Here is a 19,550-nt window from a genome sequence, read left to right as displayed (position 1 = left end):
ATAATTTTTTTTTGTATTTAGCTTAATTAGCATTAGAAATACAAGGAATGGTTATTTTAAAAGTTATTTTATTTATTTATTATTATTATTTTTTTGTACTAAGAATTGTTTATTTGTAATTTATCTGGCTTACATTTTTCTAGGAAAGTTAGTTTGGACGAAACCTTGTGATTTCTAGCTATTCCCTGATTTTTTGAATTATAAAATTTTTTAGTGATATTACCCACAAAGTAAAAGATTCAACTTTTATTGAATCTTAGTTACAAAAAATTTTGATAATCAAGACAATTAAAAAAAAAATATCTGAATCGCTGAACATAAAATGATTTTTAACTTTAAAATTTTTTTTAAAAATATTTTTTAATATTTGTATTTTCCTTCTAATTTGGTTTGCAGTATTTTTTCTATTTTCTTGATAGTTCCAGATGCATTCCTTTCTTCTAATGGAACATTTACCTGTTTAAAGAAAAATTATAAATATAAGACAGAAATATATTCAGAAGGACATTGGAGTTAGTTATGTTTATTTGTGAGATTAAAAATAAACTATTAGCAATATTCCTTATAAAGTAAAGATCGTTATATATAGCATAGGATTTGAAGAAAAGAACCCCATTCTCTAACTATATCTTCACAGTACACAAATTTTAACCAAATGCATAAATATCTGCTTTTAATCAGATTTTATTGACTTCTTTAAGAAGTTAAAATTATAAAATATAAACAAATATCATCTAAAACTAAAATATATGCTCTACTTTCAAAGAAACTTATATGCAAATTTCTTTTATTTAGTTATTATTATTTGGCAGTGAATTAACAAAGGGATGATTCTTACAGTTCAGTAAATTTTAAATTTGTACCTGAATTTCAGTCTTGTTTTTAAACTAATCATATTTTGCAATCAAGAGATTTAATGTTAATAGAACTCTGTATTGGATTATTTTATCTCTAAAGATAAATTTCAGAAATTAACACGTATAGTACATAAAAAAGTAAGGTGTGTATTTACCTACATTACTTTTATCTTCTTTTATAAACTATGTGGATACTTGTATTCAATGATATTTTTATTATATTAATACTTGCAAGAATGGTGGGAAAGTTTGAGGTTAAAATTATTTTTTATTATAGATCTTTTTTTCTTTTAAATCTTTTCCTATTTCTAGACAAATGAATTCAAATTGATTTCATTTTATTTAAAAACAAAATGCTGAAGATTTTTATTGTAATCAAAGTTGTATTTCTTATTTTGTTCTAATGTCTTAACTAAATGTATTCTTTTCTTTAAAAAAAAGTTTGAATGGCCTGTCAATAATAATAAAATATTCATTTTCCCAAAAAGTTCATAGATGAACATTTTCGGCTAAGAAATGTGTGTAGTAATAGATGGAGTTAAAACATTCCTAACAAACTCTAAGAACTTTCGTAGAGTTGTAAAATATTCTCCTGGTATGCTGTTTCTAATATTTTTGAAACAGCACTTTTCTAAATGTTTTTTTTTTTAGATTTTTATTATACTTGTTTTTTTTTTAATTATTATTCTGATATCTTTTTACCTGTTAATTTGTGACCTATCACAAAAATTGGAGGAAAAAAATTTTGAGCAAAGAGCTAATGCAAAATATGAACTTAAAAATTTTGAAATTGTGAATAATATTATTAAATAGTACTTTAGAAAAGATATTGTTTATTTCAATTCTAAAGTATCAATGAAGATGAATGATCTGATGTTATAATATTTTTTAAATCATATTGATTACTAAATTACGTTGATGGATACCTAGTCAAATTTAGGATAAGAATTCTAAGGGCACTATGCCATTTTTCTTTTTAGGACACAAATCCTTAGTTAGTTCAACTTACTTCAGAAAAGTGTTTCTCCAATACTTGTAATAACACCTGTTCTTGAGATTCTATTTCATTCAATAAGGATCTTAGCTTTTCAAGCTCTAATTTTGCATTGCTTCGTCTTTTTTCTTGTTCTTCATATCTACTTTTGGCTATTTGTAGCTCGTCAACCATATCTCTGAAGAAAAAAATTTATCTACACTTGAAAACTGGTACTATTTAAAAGGTAATTGATAAGAGCATCTCGAACATACTCATTATAGAACTATTTGTTTATTTTTATGTGAAATTAAATAGAAGAAATATAATTTTAGTCCTCTCCTGAAATACATTCATCAGTGTACCAAACACAGATCTATTCTGCAATTTTTTCCATCTTATCAATTTTCAATAACAAATTTGTGCTTAAAATGTATAATGAATGATTAATAATTTAAAAGTTAATGGATTAATCGTATGTAACTAAATATACATTTAATAGACTCCTTACTTTTACCATTTGTTGCAAAGTTAAGACGTTATAAGAACGTGACATTTTATTTCTTTTCTAGATTTAAATTTTAAAAAAATAGTATTTTTAATAGTATATGTATATTTATCAAATTTTCTTTTACGCAAGTAAAGAAAATATAATTTAAAAGTATAATGGATTAATCGTATGTAACTAAATATACATTTAATAGACTCTATACTTTTACCAGTTGTTGCAAAGTTAAGACGTTATGAGAATGTGACATTTTACTTCTTATTTAAATTTAAAAAAAAAATAGTATTTTTAATAGTATATGCATATTTATCAAATTTTCTTTTGCGCAAATAAAGAAAATATAGAAACCAGCACGTTTTTAATTTTTAGTCTACGAAACGATCACTTTAACATCTTTGAAAATTTCAAATTTTTAATTTAACATTTATATATAGAATTTAATAAAAAGAAGAGTGTTTTCCTTAATCTATGCTAATAATTTTTATGTAAATAAAGAAAATATGAAAGTAAGCAGTTTTTAAATGAAGATAGTTTTTCTAAAGCTATGCTGATAATTTTTTTTAATGAAGAAAGTATAAAAATAAGCACTTTTGGTGTCTATGACTCAAATGATTGATTACAGAGTAAAACACTGATTTAAGTTTAGTTATCTAAGTGTTATCTTATTTATTTATTTTTAAAGAAAAGAGAGTACTTTTCGGGTTGAATAGTGTTTACTCCTTTTACTATTGCCATTCTGGAGTCCAGGTGTTTCTTTTGAGTTTTCAATTCATTAAGAGATTTAACTAATCTTTGTTTCAAATCAAAGAGATCTTCGTGCATAGATTTTTGCACTAAAAATCTTCTTTCAATGTCCTGTTAAAGAAAATATCATTATCAAATGCTCATTTAAATTTTTTCATTATTCAATGAAACCATTATATTGCTCTCTACCTCTATACAACCTCTATATTTAATTTATAATTAAATATAGAGGTGAATAAAAAGGACAGGGGAAAATGACAAAACCAAATATCTTCCGGCTTGCACCCACCGCAGTGCTGACATGAAATATCCTCAGTGGTAGACGGATCATGGGTTAGAATCCCCTTGCCGTCAGGCTAACCATGGGAGGTTCTCGTAGCCTCCCTCTCCATGTAACGCAAATGCGTGTTAGCTCCATCAAAAAGTCCTCCACGAAGGCAAAATTCTCCAAATACTCGACCCAGGAGTTCCCAATCCAGGGAACCCAATCTTCTGGATTGGGTTCAAAATTTCAAGGCTACGGTGTTAAACATTGATAGTCGTAAACCCATAAAATTGGGTCGACTGTTCAACGACGATTATAAAATAAAATAAAACCAAATATGAGTATGCTTTTAAAAAGTTAAGTTTTTATTTATTTATTTTATTTTACTCAATCTGAAGATATAAAAAAAATGGTCAGTGGGGTTCTATTTCTTCAGTGCTATATCCAGAAAAAAAATTTAAAAAAATATTCAAAAAAATTAGTTAAGTAATTATTTTTAGAAAAAAAAACAATATAGTTTTAAAATTATTGTAATTTTATTTCAACCGATTTAAATTGATTTAGTTGTGCATTTTTCATAATCAAATTCAACGCATCGTTAGTTATAATAAATTGAAAATTGCAATAATCGTTTTTCAGAAATAAATTCCGTTTTTCAGGAACTTTTTTTGGAGGGGATATTTTCTTCCTTTTCATATTTAATGGTTGCATTTTATTTGGATTACATTAAACTAGCGATAATTAAAGAGGACAAAAAAACTTAATTAACTATGTGCTGCTATATATTGTTTGATTAAACACATACAGTACGAAAACTGATCAAATTAAATAAGTTTCGACTTGCTTGTATGCCAGATGCATGCGTCACTTCTTTAATTCTATCGAAACTCTCTTGCATTTCTCGTAGTTCCATTTCTTGTTCAGAAGCTGCAAATGTTTCCGGTTGATCTATTTTAATATTAAACGGTATTGATTTCTGTAACAAATAAAAGTAATGTTTGAGACACAGTAATGAAAACAAACAAATAAAAACGTAACAAGTGAAAGTAATTTAACAGTAATTGTTCTGGTCTCAATTCATCATTTTAATTCAACTAAAAATAAACACGCATTGAAAATATTATAATAACCAGTCATAGAAAAAGTTTTCGGTTAGGATAGCGATTAGGGTTTTAGTATTTTCAACTATTTTTCCATTTACTTCATTAGTTTCAGGCAGGGTTGATCTTTACAGCTATTAATAATCGATTTATAGTTCTATATGTATTAATATTCTATTATACGCAAGCGATTTTAATTGCTTAAAGATTCTACCATCAGAAAATACGCGATCGAAAAGCTGTTTAACCATCAACCTTTTCGATTCCATCTTTAAACTGATTCTAAATATATTGCTTTAATCAAAAGAAAGTTCCACTCACAGGAATACAAAAAGAGCAATTGTTTAACAGAATGATTAAAATTAATTCCTATTTTTTGGAGTGATAAAGTATTTAGTAGCCAACCTGTAAATGTATCGGTGGGACGATGGATGCGAATCAATCGGCAATCAGTTATTGTTAATATGTTTAAAAGCCTTTAATTTGTGGTAAGGCAATCTACAAACATTATCTTTTTTTTTTTTTCCTAAATAAAGGTAAAAGATTCGTGGAAAACTATATGGAAATAAATTAGTTAGAATTTTATGCACAAGAATGCACGTTATTGTAAAGTTATTTAAAAAGATGCATAAATTAGTTTATGAGGTATTTGTTTGAGTGGAGGAAACTGTGGATTTTAGGTGTTGCTCATATTACAAATACGGTATGTTCAAAAACAACCACCTTTCACTTTTATTTTTAGAATTTTCATCAAAACTCAATACATCGTCATTAACTTTGTACGCATTAAACGATTACAAATCATTACATGAAAAGGAGGGAATCATTATATTAAAGGGAGGAAAAATGTAAAACGTCATCAAAAATGTGGTGAATCGTTATCGGAGAGGGTGGGATGAAAAATACCGTTGCCAATTTTAATAATATACTTTGCAGTATTTTTCATTTGTTAATCACTCTTTTTTGCTCCACTCTTTGTTAATGTATTTCGCTTCCTTGAATATTTATTTATTTTTTATCTTTCTCTAGGAAATGAGATAATTAAAATATTTTGTAACGATTTTGTTAGATAAGGATATTTTTTTTCTCTCGATAAGAAGGATTTTTTTTATTACTTTATCTTCAGGAGTCGTTTCTTTCATTCCAAAATCTCCGTTGCCAATTCCTTTTGATGTTAGTGTCTCAGGATTTTCGATTCCTCTTATATCTAAAAGACTAGCGTCTTCTTGTTGAGACTCGTATTCTCTTTCAACATTCAGCAGAAGTACTGGATAAGAGAGTTGATTCTACGGAAGGAATGCATAAAATTGTTGGGAAATTTGAATTTTAAAGCATGTTGGTTGATGAGTCATATAACATCGATATTTTTTAATATCGTTATAAGCTTCAAAGGCTATAAAGAGGCTTTAGATTAAAAATGTTAAAAGCTCTGCATCGAAACGTACTTTAGTATGGTTCGACGCAGAGCACAAAAACTAAAAATTATTTTTTTTCTAACGGTCTAGTGTGAATTATACTAATATTACTATCGATTTGAAGACATAAATTTTTAGATAGTGCTAACAATTATGTTAATTTCAGCATTGCCTTGATTCATGTTTTCTTTCTTTAAAAAAAATGGAATAAAAGTGGAATTGAAATAAAATATATATTTTGATAAAATATATATAAAATATATATTTGAAAATTTGTAAAGTTCTTATTGACATTTTTTTAAGTCATCATTTACAAGGTGTCTTGCGAATGACTGACTGATTTCGAAATTGAAAATTATGAAAACAAAGGATAATAGAGATGGGGAACAAACGGTATGTCTTTAATGAAAACCAATGTTTTTATAGAGAAATTCTGGAACTTAGTTACAAAGGTTACCAATAGATGGCGCGGTACGCTGTGCAAGCTCAAAGGTCGTAAAACTGTAATCAAACTGTGAAATTCCAGTACCTGATACATATGTTATTCAACAAAATACATTAAACCTACTAATTCTCTACGACGGGTACGACCTCCTGTATACCATACGGCTTAAACCTCCTTATCCTGATCGACTAATTACTCCTTTAAAATTTTAACGCTAGAACCTGGTCGTCAATGGTTTGCTGCGCCATTTGTCGGCAATATTTATTACCAAATTCCGAAATCTCTGTTTAAAATTTTTGCAGTTTTCACAAACAACGTAACGGTTGTTTCATTTTTCGATCGCTTTTTTGTTTCCGAGATTCTATATTTTGAAATCAGTCAGTCATCAGCTGGGCAATGTAAAAGCATTATTATCCTTTAACAAAATTTAGATAAATGGGTACTAGCTAATCTGGGGAGTTGGTGCGTGGTTCTGACTGTACTGCCATCATCATGTCGTTGGTCACGAAAACATGGACCCTTAACCTCCGTGAGAACTGACTGTTGCGAGAGGGGCTTAATTTTAACTCTACATTGTCTTTAAAACATTCAATTGCATTCCTCTAGCTACTTTGAAAGGAATATTTAAAAAAAAAAATCTTGTTAAGAATGTAAGTATTTAATAAGATTTCTTAAATCATTATACATAGAAAAATAAAGTTGCGTGTTTCGGGAAGAACGAGCTTCTCCTCATCAGGGAATTAAAAATGGGCAATTTTATGTAGTTTTCATCCCAATTTTAAATCTTCAATAGTGTTAAATCTGTCAAATAATGGATTTTATATATTATAATTATTTGTAACGATTTTTTTGTAGTTTTGTATCGCTTCTAAACTCTCAAAACTAATATTGAAATTTTTCTCACTTTTATTTCCAAGTTCCTTTGATAAATAAATAAAAAAAAATTTATTTATTACAATACATTTTTACTTTAAACATTAAAAATACTTTAGAAATAATCTAATAGCTATAATTTAAATTCACAAGTGTCAATCATTATTTACCGTTTGTAACTGCTCTTTCATCGTTTTGTATTTGTTCTGAGCTACCTCACACTCAAGAATATCCCTGTTAACTTTTTGCTGTTCATTCTCAAGTTCTCTTATTCTCTGAAACAAAAAAAGAAGAGAAAATATTACATAACAGACATTAGTAAGTCACAAAAAAAATAATTTGAACACGTGAAGGAATTAGTAAATATTTGCCTCTTCCAAACAATTTGGAATTATTGTTTTTATGTAATTTTTTATTTTTACTTTTTTTGGATTTGGAAGACATATTTGATCAGGTTTATGTGAAGATATTTTAAGATATTTTGATGTATTCCACATTCGGTTTGTAAAAATTAATATCACAAGAGCCTAGATTAATTATTATGAAACTCAAAGCAAAGGAATAAGAATAAGAAAAGAGAAAAATAAAAAAACAGAGCAATCATATACTTTGGGGTCATGGTTACAAAGATAATATCCCCGAATTGGCATATCTTTTTATATTATCTATGCATTTGACAGAATTCCGTATTTGACCGAAATTATTTTCTTACCAATCAATACTATTAAAAAACAACTTCTTATTTTTCGTTGATATTTATTTATTTATTTATTAATATTTTCTTTTGCATTACTTTAAAAATAAAAGATCTTACTGCTGGAATTGTATTCGTAAAATTTAGGAAAAGGGAATTAGAGAAAATTTCAACAAGCAACTATTCAAACTGCAATTGATAAAGTAAATGATGATTCCACAGTTAACGTTTCACGTACACACCTGTAAACTGTCAAACTCAGTTGGGTCATTTTCAAAATCTTCATTGCATTTTGTTTCCATATCTATTAATTGTTTCTCACTGCTCATAAAAGCAAGTTTCAAAAGCTCCAGTTCGTGACCGGTTGCCTTACATTTTTTATCCAATTCTAAAACATCAGCGTCAGCTAGATTAATTGCCTCCTGAAATAAAGAATTAAGTGATGACGCGAAATGCTTTACCAATTCATTAAAAATTAAAACTGCCTTTTTTTATGTATTTATTTTTACTTTTTATAACCGTCTGTGAACAGCCGACCTAATTTTTTGAGTTTACGACTACTAATGTAGTCCGTAGTTTTGTAACTCCGTAGTCTTGTAATTTTGAACCCAATCCAGAAGACAAGGGAACTCCTGGATCAAGTGTTGGGAGAAATTTGCCTTCGTGGAGGACTCTTTGATGGAACTAACCCGCATTTTCGTGACGTGGAGAGGAAGACCACGAGAACCTCCTACGGCTAGCCTGACAGAAAGGGACTCTAACTTATGATCCCTCTACCACTGAGGATATTTCACGTCAGCACTGTGGTCGGTGCAAGCAGGATGTGGAATTCGTTTCGACTGGGATTCGAACCCGGTTCGCCTCATTGGAAGGCGAAGGCTCTATCCCCTGAGCCATCGCTGCTCAAAAGTTCCTCTTTGAAAAATTCGAAACTGTTCAAAACTTTTAACTGGCAAAAACATTTTATTATATTTTTAAATCGCATGTTTATTTTTTAAACCTGTGCCTTTCATAGAAAATTTTCGTACTGTGATCTGATGTTGCATAAAATGATTATGGTTATTGAAGCAATAAGTAAACTAAAGAGAAGTAAAATTTCTATACGGACAAAAGTATTATACCCCTTATCTAAGTTACTAAATACTTTCAATCAACTTAAAGTTCAGGTTTATTTTGTAACCATCGTTGGAACAGCTGACCCAATTTTGAGTTTATGACTTCCAAAATGTTCAACTCCATAGCCTTGCAATTTTGAACCCAATCCGGAAGACAAGGGAACCTCTCGATCAAAAATTGAGAGAAATTTGCCTTCATGGAAGATTTTTTAATAGAACTAACCCTCATTTGAGGTATATGGAAGGGAAAACCACGAAAATCTCCGACGGTCAGTCTTATGGCAAGGGGATTCTAGCCCATGATCCGTCTATCACTGAGGATATTTTACGTCAGCGCTGTGGTCGGTGCGAGCCTGCAGAAGAATTCGTATCAGCCACCACTGCTTGGATTAGAATCTGGTTAACTCATTGTGAAGTGAACGCTCCATCCCTTGAGCTAAAGTCCAGGTTTAATACCCACCTATCTATCATCTTCATGCCAAACTGGTACATAGGCTTCGATGCTTTTTCTCCAAGATTGGATTCATTTGTTCTTGATATGCTGCGATGCCATTTATATCTTCGTTTTACCATTTCTTCATTAATAGTTGGGATATCAACACTGGTCAAAAGGTCTTTTTTGATATACGAGGGTTGTAAATTAAATAGTGGCAACTTAACCTTGAAACTCACAGAAGGGCGGGCATGCGTAAATAGGGTATGGGTGGGGGGAGATGGAACTGTTGTCGATGTGTAGAGTGCAAAAAAAGTCGATTTGCTTAGAAGGGTAGTTGTTGCGTGGCGTTAAAGTGAGGAGTTTCTTTTCCATCGCTCTAAAGCATGTTGTGAAAAGGCTTAATGACGAAAAACGACGAGATGCTTGAACCCTTCGTTCTACTGTCCTATACGGTAAAAGATTTGCTCCACAGGCTTCCACTAATCCTCGCTAGCATTCTGCTGCATTTTTCCACGGGCAACCTCGATTGTAAGTCACGACCGCTGATCACCTTTTGAAAACATGCTTTAGAGCGATGGAAAAGAAACTCCTCACTTTAACGCCACTCAACAACTACCCTTCTAAGCAAATCGACTTTTTTTTGCACTCTACACATCGACAACAGTGCCACCTCCCCCCACCCATACCCTATTTACGCATGCCCGCCCTTCTGTGAGTTTCAAGGTTAAGTTGCCACTATTTAATTTACAACCCTCTTAATATTGATCCAGAAAGTTGTGAGCATCATTTTCTTATATTTAATATGGAAAATTACTAGTTTTGCTTTTTTTATTTCCTAAAAGATCCTGGTTTATAATTTAAAAAAAATTCAAATGAAGAAGGAATATCATTTATTTAACAATATGTGAAATTGTGGTGCTCGGTTCAGTATAATAAAAAGCATCATTTTCAAAAATTAAAGAAAAATACGATGATTTCCACATAAGTAATAAATTGTTTTTGCCTGTTGTATTATTGCCTAGTTGAAGTTCTAGAATCTTGAAACATTGCCGAGGAATAATTTGATGTATAAATATAACAATTGGAAAAAAGTGCTTCTTATTACTATGTTGTCCTCAAGCTCTTCTTTTTCATATGCAATTTGAATGAGTTCGAATTATTCTTCGTATTTTCATTTGTTAAAACTTTTAAGCGATAAATAAATAAATAAAATGTCTCTTGTAACGGGGTTTAAATTATTTTACTCTTATGGTTCAAACTTTATTCACTGATTTTGGAAGGATTGTATTATGGTTACAGATGTGAGAAAAAATGAAACAAAAGAAAAACGATGTGTAAGTTATAAAAACAAAAGCGTGTTACCTTAGCTGATTTCCCTTTAAAGTTTCCAAGTTCTTTTGATCTTTCTCGACATTCTTTAGCTATTACATTTTCGTCAGCCTAATGAGATGAAAGCTTGTTTATTATATTTATATATAAAAAATACATCCGATATTAAGAGAACATGTATAACAATAAATTACTTACTTCGAATGTTATTCAATCTGGTTTCATGTGAATATTTTAGAAAGCATATTTAAAGCCGTGGGGGCTAAGGGGTCAAAGGGCTCGCCTCCCAATGAGGTGAATCGGCTTCGAATACCAGCGATAGCGGGGTGATTGAATTCCGCACCTGGCTTGCACCGACTACAATGCTGACATAAAATATCCTCAGTGATGGACTGAGCAAAGTCCTCTTGCCGTCAGGCTAATCGTGGATGGTTTTCGTGGATTTTCCTCTCCATGTAATGCAATTGTGGGGTAGTTTTATCAAAAATTCCTCCACGAAGACAAATTTTTCCCAATGCTTGATCCAAGAAATCCCTTGTCTTCTTTATTGGGTTCAAAATTATAAGGCTACGGAGTTGAATATTGGTAGACTCAGAATTGGGTCGTTCAGTTTAATAAAATTATAAAGATTCTTCAAATTATTAGTTTGATTACCTTTTTATAACTTTGGATTGTTGGTGATTAGTGGGTTAGAATATTTTTCCCCGATTGTTGCCATTATAAGTATGATAAAGCTTTTAATCGGCACCAAATTCAAGCTGATTCCAAGCCCTGTTTTGAATTGTTAATTTCCCGAATTTATGCTAATTTATTGGAGTAGGATCATAGAATTTTGTTTGCAGAAATGAGTTCCCTGGTTTCACGTTGACTTTTTTCACATGTTATCAGTAATCCATAGGGAAAAAAAAAACAGTTTCCAACTGTTGTCTCAGGGGTCATAGAGGTTAAGGTACTGCGCAGCCTTTACTTCCCAGATAAGCTGATACAGCTATATGAAGCTGGACAGGCCTTAAGCCAATAGGACCAACGCAATAACAGCTCAGTGCTTTAATTACTGTGGCTAGAGTTAGCAACATGTCAGTATGAAGCTGGACAGGCTTCAAGCCGATAGGATCTACGCAATGACAGCTCGGTGCTTTATTACTGTGGCTAGAGTTAGCAGCACATCAGTTCGCAAAAGTTCAAGCCTTCAGATATGCGAACTCATTTACTGTGATCTATGGTTTAGACACGATGATGTTTCAGCCTCAAACACTTATAAATTTAAATAAAATGATAATAATGATAAAACTTGAATCTGTATTTAGTGCAAGTTTTATTTATGTATTCCTCACTGAATCTGTACTATAGTCTTCTTAAGCAAGGACAGGGAATATGGAATAACGAAAATTGGTTCACAAAACACCAGTCGTCAAGATGCTTACTTTCTGAGATCGTATAAGTTTAACTTCCAGTTCTTTGACTTGCATCATGAGCTGTTTTATTTCTAGATCATTTTTCTTCATCTCCACATTGCAGGCTTCTACATCAACTTTTTTCTCTGAATCTACAACATACAAACAATAGTCACTAGCAATGGTAACACCCAAAATTTAATATTATTAAAAAAAGACGTACTGGAAGGCTGCTATGCCAAAAAATATTATGTTAAATCATAGTGTTGATATGTTAAATTTTTCGGGGAAAATATTTTCTATAATAGAGGGACAGAAATTAACATTGTTTAATTTTTCCGAAACTTATTTTTTCTTGAACTGCATTTATAGTTAAATTATATGTACGCGGCGGTGGTCGAAAACATTTTAAATCACATTTATTATCCAAATATTCAAACCATAAAGCAGATATTTTGTAACTACTTTGGAAATAATCTTTCAGAAAAAGCGCATAAGTTGGCAACTATGAAAAAAATATTTTACACGAATAGTTTATTGCCATAATATAAAATGTTCGAAATATTTAAAATTGTTTGACATCTTTTTTCTGGTTTAAAAGAGCATAACAAATAGTCTTTCTAACACAGTTAATATCTTTTACTTTTCTAAATAACTTTAAAACAATATACTGAGAGCTATAAGAGATACACTATGCAAACAGATTTTGTAATTAATCGGTGGCTTTTGTGTGAGTTGAAAGACGACATAGGAAGACGTCTGGGAAACACAATTTGTTTCTTATGTCAAAACAATAATTGACTTGTCTTAGACGTCTCCAACACAAAGATATCAATTTGCTCCAGACAGCAAATAAATATTTTAAAGTGGTAGTTTATCAATTGTGATTCTTGGTTTAAATTCAATTTAGTAGATTTTTATCCACCACTATTTCTAAATAATTAATAGTTTTATATAATACACCATTTTATAGTAGTTATGTCATGCTATACCTTTTAAAAAGCAAGCAAAAATAGTCAAATATTTCTAAAATATAGTTTGTAGTTATTCACTGTTTTTTTAAAAATTATTTTGGCGTGTCCGGAGCAGTTGGCATCTCTGTCAGCGAATTATTCCGTCGCGAGTTGCTGTTTACAGTGCAATCAAAGATCATTTCTGTAACAAGAAATGGTATGTCAAGGGGTTAAAATGACAATATCCATTGTGCCTGATTCTATGGCAATCGAAATCGGGCATTAGTGGGAGCGCACTTAACTTAGAGGGTGATGTGATGCTCCTCATTCGATCCCATCTAATTTTTTGTCAATCCGATTATAATTTTATGCCTCCAAATAGAAGGGGGGAAAAATCAACCATTTTCCTTAAACTTAAAAAAAAAATCTATATATTTATTTTTGTAATGTAACAAGCATAATTAATCAAAACAGAGCTCAGAGAAGATTGTGTCTCACAGTGAGCATAGATTCTCAAGCTCGGCGTCTGCGGCCGAAGGCAGCACTTACCGATTCGTCGGAGATAAAAGTCGAATTATATAATACGGAAATAAATATGATCGAGTTAAGCACGATTTATGATATTTCATTTCATTTTATTTAATTTTTTAAAAACTGATAATTCATTTTCAGTTGAGAATGTATAATTCCCTTAATAAGCAGTTCTGTCTAGGTTTTGAAACTCAGTTCGCATTTTCTGTTAGTTGTGACACTGCGGCATAAAAAATGGTCAACCAACAGTTAGGCAACATTGAAATTTAATATTCGCGACGCGATGTCAATGTTAGTGCTAATGCAATGCAATGTAAGTGCAATGTAAGATGTCATTGTTAATGCTAATTCAAAGCAGTTACAAAACAAAAATTCTACTAATTCGACGATTTCTTTCAACTGGTGCTTGCGAGCTCTCAAAGTCTTCGAACTATGATTTGGATCGAATAAGAATATGCATTAGTGAAATATGAAAAGAAAAATCTATTAATTGTAACGCCAAAGATGAGGTTCAGGTGATTCGAGTTCAATATAAATAAAAATCTACTAGTGTATTTTAAAATACATGGTAGACAAGGAATGTTTACAACACGAAGTACCTTGAAGCCAAAGATATTCATGTAATAACGTGGCCAACCAGTTCTCTAGACCTTAATCTCACAGAGATCACGTCTGATGCTCTTTACAAGGCTTTTGCATCATCTCACCATCACACCCTAAACGTTTCCCATTCCAAAAATTTATCTTAATGGAGTTGTGTTTATTACCCCAAAACCAAATGTACAATCTCGTTAAAAGTCGTTGTAAAACTTGCCTGGTCGTTAAGGGTGGTCATACCCCACATTATATGCTCCACTGGAACCATTTTGCTATATCATTTTTGGGTTATTTTGCTGCCGTGCCCAACTGGAGGGTCTAACTTACCTTAATAAGTTATTATCCATAGGAAATAAATAATAACTGAAGGAAATAGCTCATAAACAATAGCAATTTTTACTGTAAGAAATACAATAACAAAAAACAGTTCATTAAATGATTCCGAATGAATCATAATATTCCGAAATATGGTTACAAATAACCATGAAACAATAGTTATCTAATCAAAGTTAAATGACAAAAAGCGATGAGTACGAGAGCTTAAAGAAAAGTTAAGTGAGCGAGGGAACGGGGTTGCTTTGGAACTCAAACTTTTTTTAACATCTTTTTTATCATTAGTTTGATGTACTTTCATGTAAAAGTTTAACTGAGTTTCTTGAGTTATTCTCAAATGTTTCGGGTTATCCTATGTGTTTGGTCCTTTGCAATTGCCCACCAGTGTATATATATAATGTCGATCCCTTTCACTATCCAGTTACTATTGTGGGGATAGTAATTATCGACCATGTCAACCTTCATCTATGAAAAAGTACCTCATCATAGAATCGAGTTAACATGTCTTATGTACTAGTGAATTGGAACTGTTTGGGGGAGTACTGTAGCGGCAGAACCACTACAGTACTCCCCCACCTGAATTTTAGCTGAATTTTAGCTTAGAATTCGATGAATAGATTCCACTAGTTGATTCATTGCTGTTTTGTGAGAAGCCGGGAGAGCTGTATTAATATCACCGTACCTTTAAAATGCTGATCGTGAGAGTTGTATTAAGCTCACTGTCGTGGTTGCTCCTGTGTTGCCGTTAGCAGTCGAGTGTATTCAGGCGGACGTTGTGTGTGATCGAGACTGAGTAGCAACAGCATGAGGAGGTAGATAATGCCACAGTCACGAGTAGCAAGTCAACTTTTCAATGTGGTGGAATTCATCGAAGTGGGCGTGTTCAGATCGAAGTTAGGGTTTCTGTCAAAGTAGGTGTGTTCATATCACGCCGGAAGGTCACGACTGTGATGAGATTAGTTATCGACCATGTCAACCTTCATCTATGAAAAGGTACCTCATCATAGAATCGAGTTAACATGTCTTATATCATACTAGTGAATTGGAATTGTATTTTTGTAGTGGTAGACACACTGCACTATCATGCTAAATTCTAGTTCTCAGATGAACAGAACAAAAACAGGTAGCCGTTATTCAATTCAAACCAGCTTCAAAAATGATCCGTGCCAACCTGGTTTTATTGAGAAAAGATTGGCAGACGATTTCAATGTGTTACAGTGTGTAGACAGATTGTAAATAAATAAATAAATTCAGGGCTCGAAAAAACCGCCCGTCCACGGCGGTCAAAAATTCCCGCGGACAACGAATTTCTTGAATCCGACGTTCGCGCGGATGGCCATTTTCCCGTTAATGTTTGTGATACATTTTCAATTTTTGTTATCTTACAAGTGTCTAGCGCCTCACTTCTAAAATGACCCTCTAATCTAGAAATCCCATTAATTCCTTCGTCACTAGAAATACTAGGTTACTATTAGTGACCTAGTATTTCTTTTATTACTGTATAAGGTAATTCCAGTATTTGTAATCCTACTAACTACTAATTCATGGTGCAATTTATGTAAATGTTTGTAACAAATAAGAGAAATCTATATTTTTATTTATTTAGAAGCTACGGGTTAGTTTCAAAGGTGGACGGGTACATTTTTGAACAAGCCGTCCTCGGGGTCAAGTCGTAAAATTTCTGAGTTTTTTCGAGCCCTTTAAATTAGAGATTTACCAGCTAGTCTTATTCTTCTTTCAATATGATGGATGTTGTTGTGGATCTCCGATAATCTCTCATCTGTCTCGTCCAACTTCGCCTGCTCTATGTGTTCCTCGCTTGGTTGATACATTTCTAGAGAATGAAAAACTACAAAGACGTAATTCTTCTTTCGAAGAATATTAGTCGAAAATTATGCAATAGAATAAAAAGTGGCAAGAACAGCCAAACTTACAATTTCTAAGAATAAATAGAAAATGGCTATCAGTGAGATTCTTCTGGAAAAAAAGGATTCTCTTTTGATGGGAGTAAAAATGATGTAAAAAATGAATTTAGCAAAAATAAGCAAATTTAAAGACGTTTATTTGGGTACTACTACCAGCTTCAAGCTTCAACCTGTGTTCCGAGAAATCCCTGGGACTAGGGTTCCTTGGAATTTGTATAGGAGTTCCGCAAGTGATTTCTATTTGTTTAATCAAAGTCCAAAATTTTATTAAAATGTTGATTTTCACGAAATATCAAATTCTTAAAAGCATTATGCTTGTAAAAATAAATATAAATAAATATTTTATGAATTAAATAAAATATTATATTTCGTATAAGTCATGTTCACAATTTATTCTGCAAAAGTATGGTTTACATAAAACATTACTTTTGCACATGGAACTCCGTTGGTTATTTCATGGAAAAGTGTTGGCAATATTTTTTGGAACGAACATGCACAATAAAGAAATAACTCTTATTGTTAAATTCATAATTTAAAAAACAATCGAAGTCAAAAGCGTAATTATAGCTGAGTAAAGTAAGAAAAATAAATATTACGGGTATTACCTTTAAATTTAGGATACGTAAATATTTTTAAGGAAATAGACTTTTATTAATATGAACCAGCCGAAATAAATTCTGAGTATTATATACAGAAGATATTAAAACACTTTCTTAAGGATGATTACTGCAGATTATACCCTAATGGTGATGCTGTGTTCCATCAGGACTCTGCCCCATCGCATGCATCTAAGACCACCCAGAAATTCCTAACAGATCAGCAAGTGCAATTCCTGAGACCAGAACAATGGATTCCAAACAGTCCTGATGCTGCACTATGCGACTATTTCCTATGGGGACATCTGAAAAACAAACTGAATAACAGAAGAATTTCTACATTGAGAGGCCTTCAAAGAGCTATTAGAGAAGAGGTGAAGAAAATTCCCCAGGAAATCATTTTGCGGGCTTTAAAATCCTGGCCGAAGCGTTGTAGACAAATCTATTATGCCGGAGGTCGACATATTGAGAAACATCGCTGAATTTATGTAACAAATTTTGGAAATATAAACATTCAAAAATGATCCCTATATTTTTTTGTTACCCTGTATATATATATATATATATATATATATATATATATATATATATATATATATATATATATATATATATATATACCATCATTAGATTTTTATATATAGTTAGAAATACAAAAATGCATTTTGAATGAATTTAACATGCTAGCTTGGATTGAAAAGCGAACACTTGAAATTGCATAGAAATATTTAAGGGTTGATAAACGTGAGCGAGTTTAAATTAATTGTTGATAATATACTTTTTCTTTTCTAAAGAAATAGGAAATTTATTTCCAGTTATCATTTTTCGAAAAATTTGTTTTTTCACAAAATTTTTTTAATCGATGCGTATTATTGGTTAAATTACTTCAATCAATATTTGCGCAGATTTGCCCATTTATTTAAAAATAAATTATTTTCTTACATTTGTAAAAGGCTTATTTTAACTGCGTGTACTAATAACTCTTCAAATGAAAAAATAAAAATAGATCTTTTGAAGTATAACCTTCTTTCCACACTTACCTTTTTAAACACACAGGAAATAAAAAACAAAACAAAAAAATAACTCATTCATTATCAGATAAGATCTAAGTGAGAAAGAAATTGGAAAGTTTATTATGGATTTTTCTTTTTCTTTTATAGCGCTGAATCCTGCAGTGAAATTTGGCAAATGAATTAGTCATACTATAAAAAGATTTAAAAAAGGAAATATCTATCTAAATGCTTAAAATGAATCAAAATAAAATGTTTTAAGTAAGTTTTTGAAAATTTTTAAGTGTATTTCAATTTTTTCAGCCATGGAAAAGTTGATTATTTATATATTGGTTCGATGGGGACTAATCTTAACACTAATTAACTTGTTCAGATTTGCTAGATATTTTAAGTTACGAAATCAGAAAGAAAAATGTACTTTCCTTTGAACAAACATAACTTATTCTATGCGGACGTGGATTTTTGAGTGTAATTTTAAATAGCTAAATACAAAATTTAAGCGAAATCGGTCAAATAGTTCATGTGAAATCAAATTTTAAATATAATTCAAACTATTCGATCAATTACGTTACAGTTTAGTATTTTTTCCATTTAGAATTACATTCCTTAAAATTATATAAAAATTTGCAGTTTAAACATTTCTCACTTTTATGAAATGAAATTATTAAGAAATGATAAATAATTATTAAAAACTTTTTTTTTTGGCATGGAATTACTTTTGAATAAACGAATTTCATAATTGTGTGTCAAAATTTTGCGAATTATTAAAAAAATTCTCGAGATGTGGCGAAATACGTGAGAAATGAAATTAACATTGAGAAATCCAAACTCTCGACAGTTCTCCAGGCCATATTGTTGAGAATCTATTACGGATACCGATCATACTTTGAAAGTCAAGGATACAAGTCCTATGAAAATAAAGGAATGTTTGTTCCGAAAAAGTACCTTTTTGCGTCTGATTTCGTAACTTAAAATATCATTAATTAATTAGCATATCCATTAGCGAACCATTAAAATTGAGTTTTAGTGCGCGAAAAGTATTAAATTGAAAGTTATTGAGAGTTCTCACTTTTTTCTTTTCTCTTGCGCATTGTACATATATGTAATTAAAATTCTGTTAATACATAAAAGTAGAACATTTGAATTTAATTTATTTTAGATTTGAATGAATTTTATATGAATTATTTAAAATCTTGAAGATATTTCTAATTGAAAATTAATTAAATACGGTACCTTTAATGGTTTTTCTCTCTAATCAGGAGCAGTTTAAAAGCTAAAATTGATATATTTGGAATTAAAAATATATATAATTTAAATTACAAAACTTGGTGTTGCCAGTTTAAAATAAACTTTAAAACGGCGAGTATATATTTTACCTCCTAATTTTATTTTATATAGTAATATCGCATGCTAATGTCAGCTTAATGATTTTTTATAATTGGCATTGAACGAACGCT

General features: G+C 30.8%; 1 protein-coding gene across 2 annotated transcripts; it reads right to left on the bottom strand.

The window, feature by feature from the left end:
• Positions 1-236: 236 nt before the first annotated feature.
• Positions 237-19,450, bottom strand: LOC107446921 (uncharacterized). 2 transcript variants are annotated; one of them, XM_087150260.1, is made up of 11 exons: positions 19,327-19,450; positions 16,280-16,411; positions 12,179-12,300; positions 10,788-10,865; positions 8,117-8,296; positions 7,351-7,455; positions 5,563-5,733; positions 4,192-4,323; positions 3,033-3,193; positions 1,867-2,029; positions 237-456 (listed from the first exon to the last, which is right to left on the bottom strand). In XM_087150260.1, exons 2-11 carry the CDS (start codon positions 16,392-16,394, stop codon positions 361-363), a joined length of 1,323 nt encoding a protein of 440 aa, XP_087006386.1. In that variant the 5' UTR covers positions 16,395-16,411; positions 19,327-19,450; the 3' UTR covers positions 237-360. The 2 variants fall into 2 exon arrangements, with proteins under 2 accessions (XP_087006386.1, XP_087006387.1); XM_087150261.1 differs by lacking the exon at positions 19,327-19,450 and adding an exon at positions 17,227-17,384.
• Positions 19,451-19,550: the final 100 nt, after the last annotated feature.

The sequence above is a fragment of the Parasteatoda tepidariorum genome, chromosome 8 (assembly GCF_982258835.1).
Source record: "Parasteatoda tepidariorum strain Cologne lab strain chromosome 8, Ptep-v5.0, whole genome shotgun sequence".
Taxonomy (NCBI): Eukaryota; Metazoa; Arthropoda; class Arachnida; order Araneae; family Theridiidae; genus Parasteatoda; species Parasteatoda tepidariorum.
This window is presented reverse-complemented; position numbering and strand designations above follow the sequence as displayed.

Coding starts and splice junctions, on each gene's coding strand:
- LOC107446921 (XM_087150260.1), bottom strand. CDS start 16,394: ATGTATCAACCAAGCGAGGAACACATAGAGCAGGCGAAGTTGGACGAG. Junction 5,734..7,350: donor TGAAAGAGCAGTTACAAACG/GTAAATAATGAT, acceptor TTCCTTCCGTAG/AATCAACTCTCTTATCCAGT. Junction 4,324..5,562: donor AAACGACTCCTGAAGATAAA/GTAATAAAAAAA, acceptor TATTTGTTACAG/AAATCAATACCGTTTAATAT.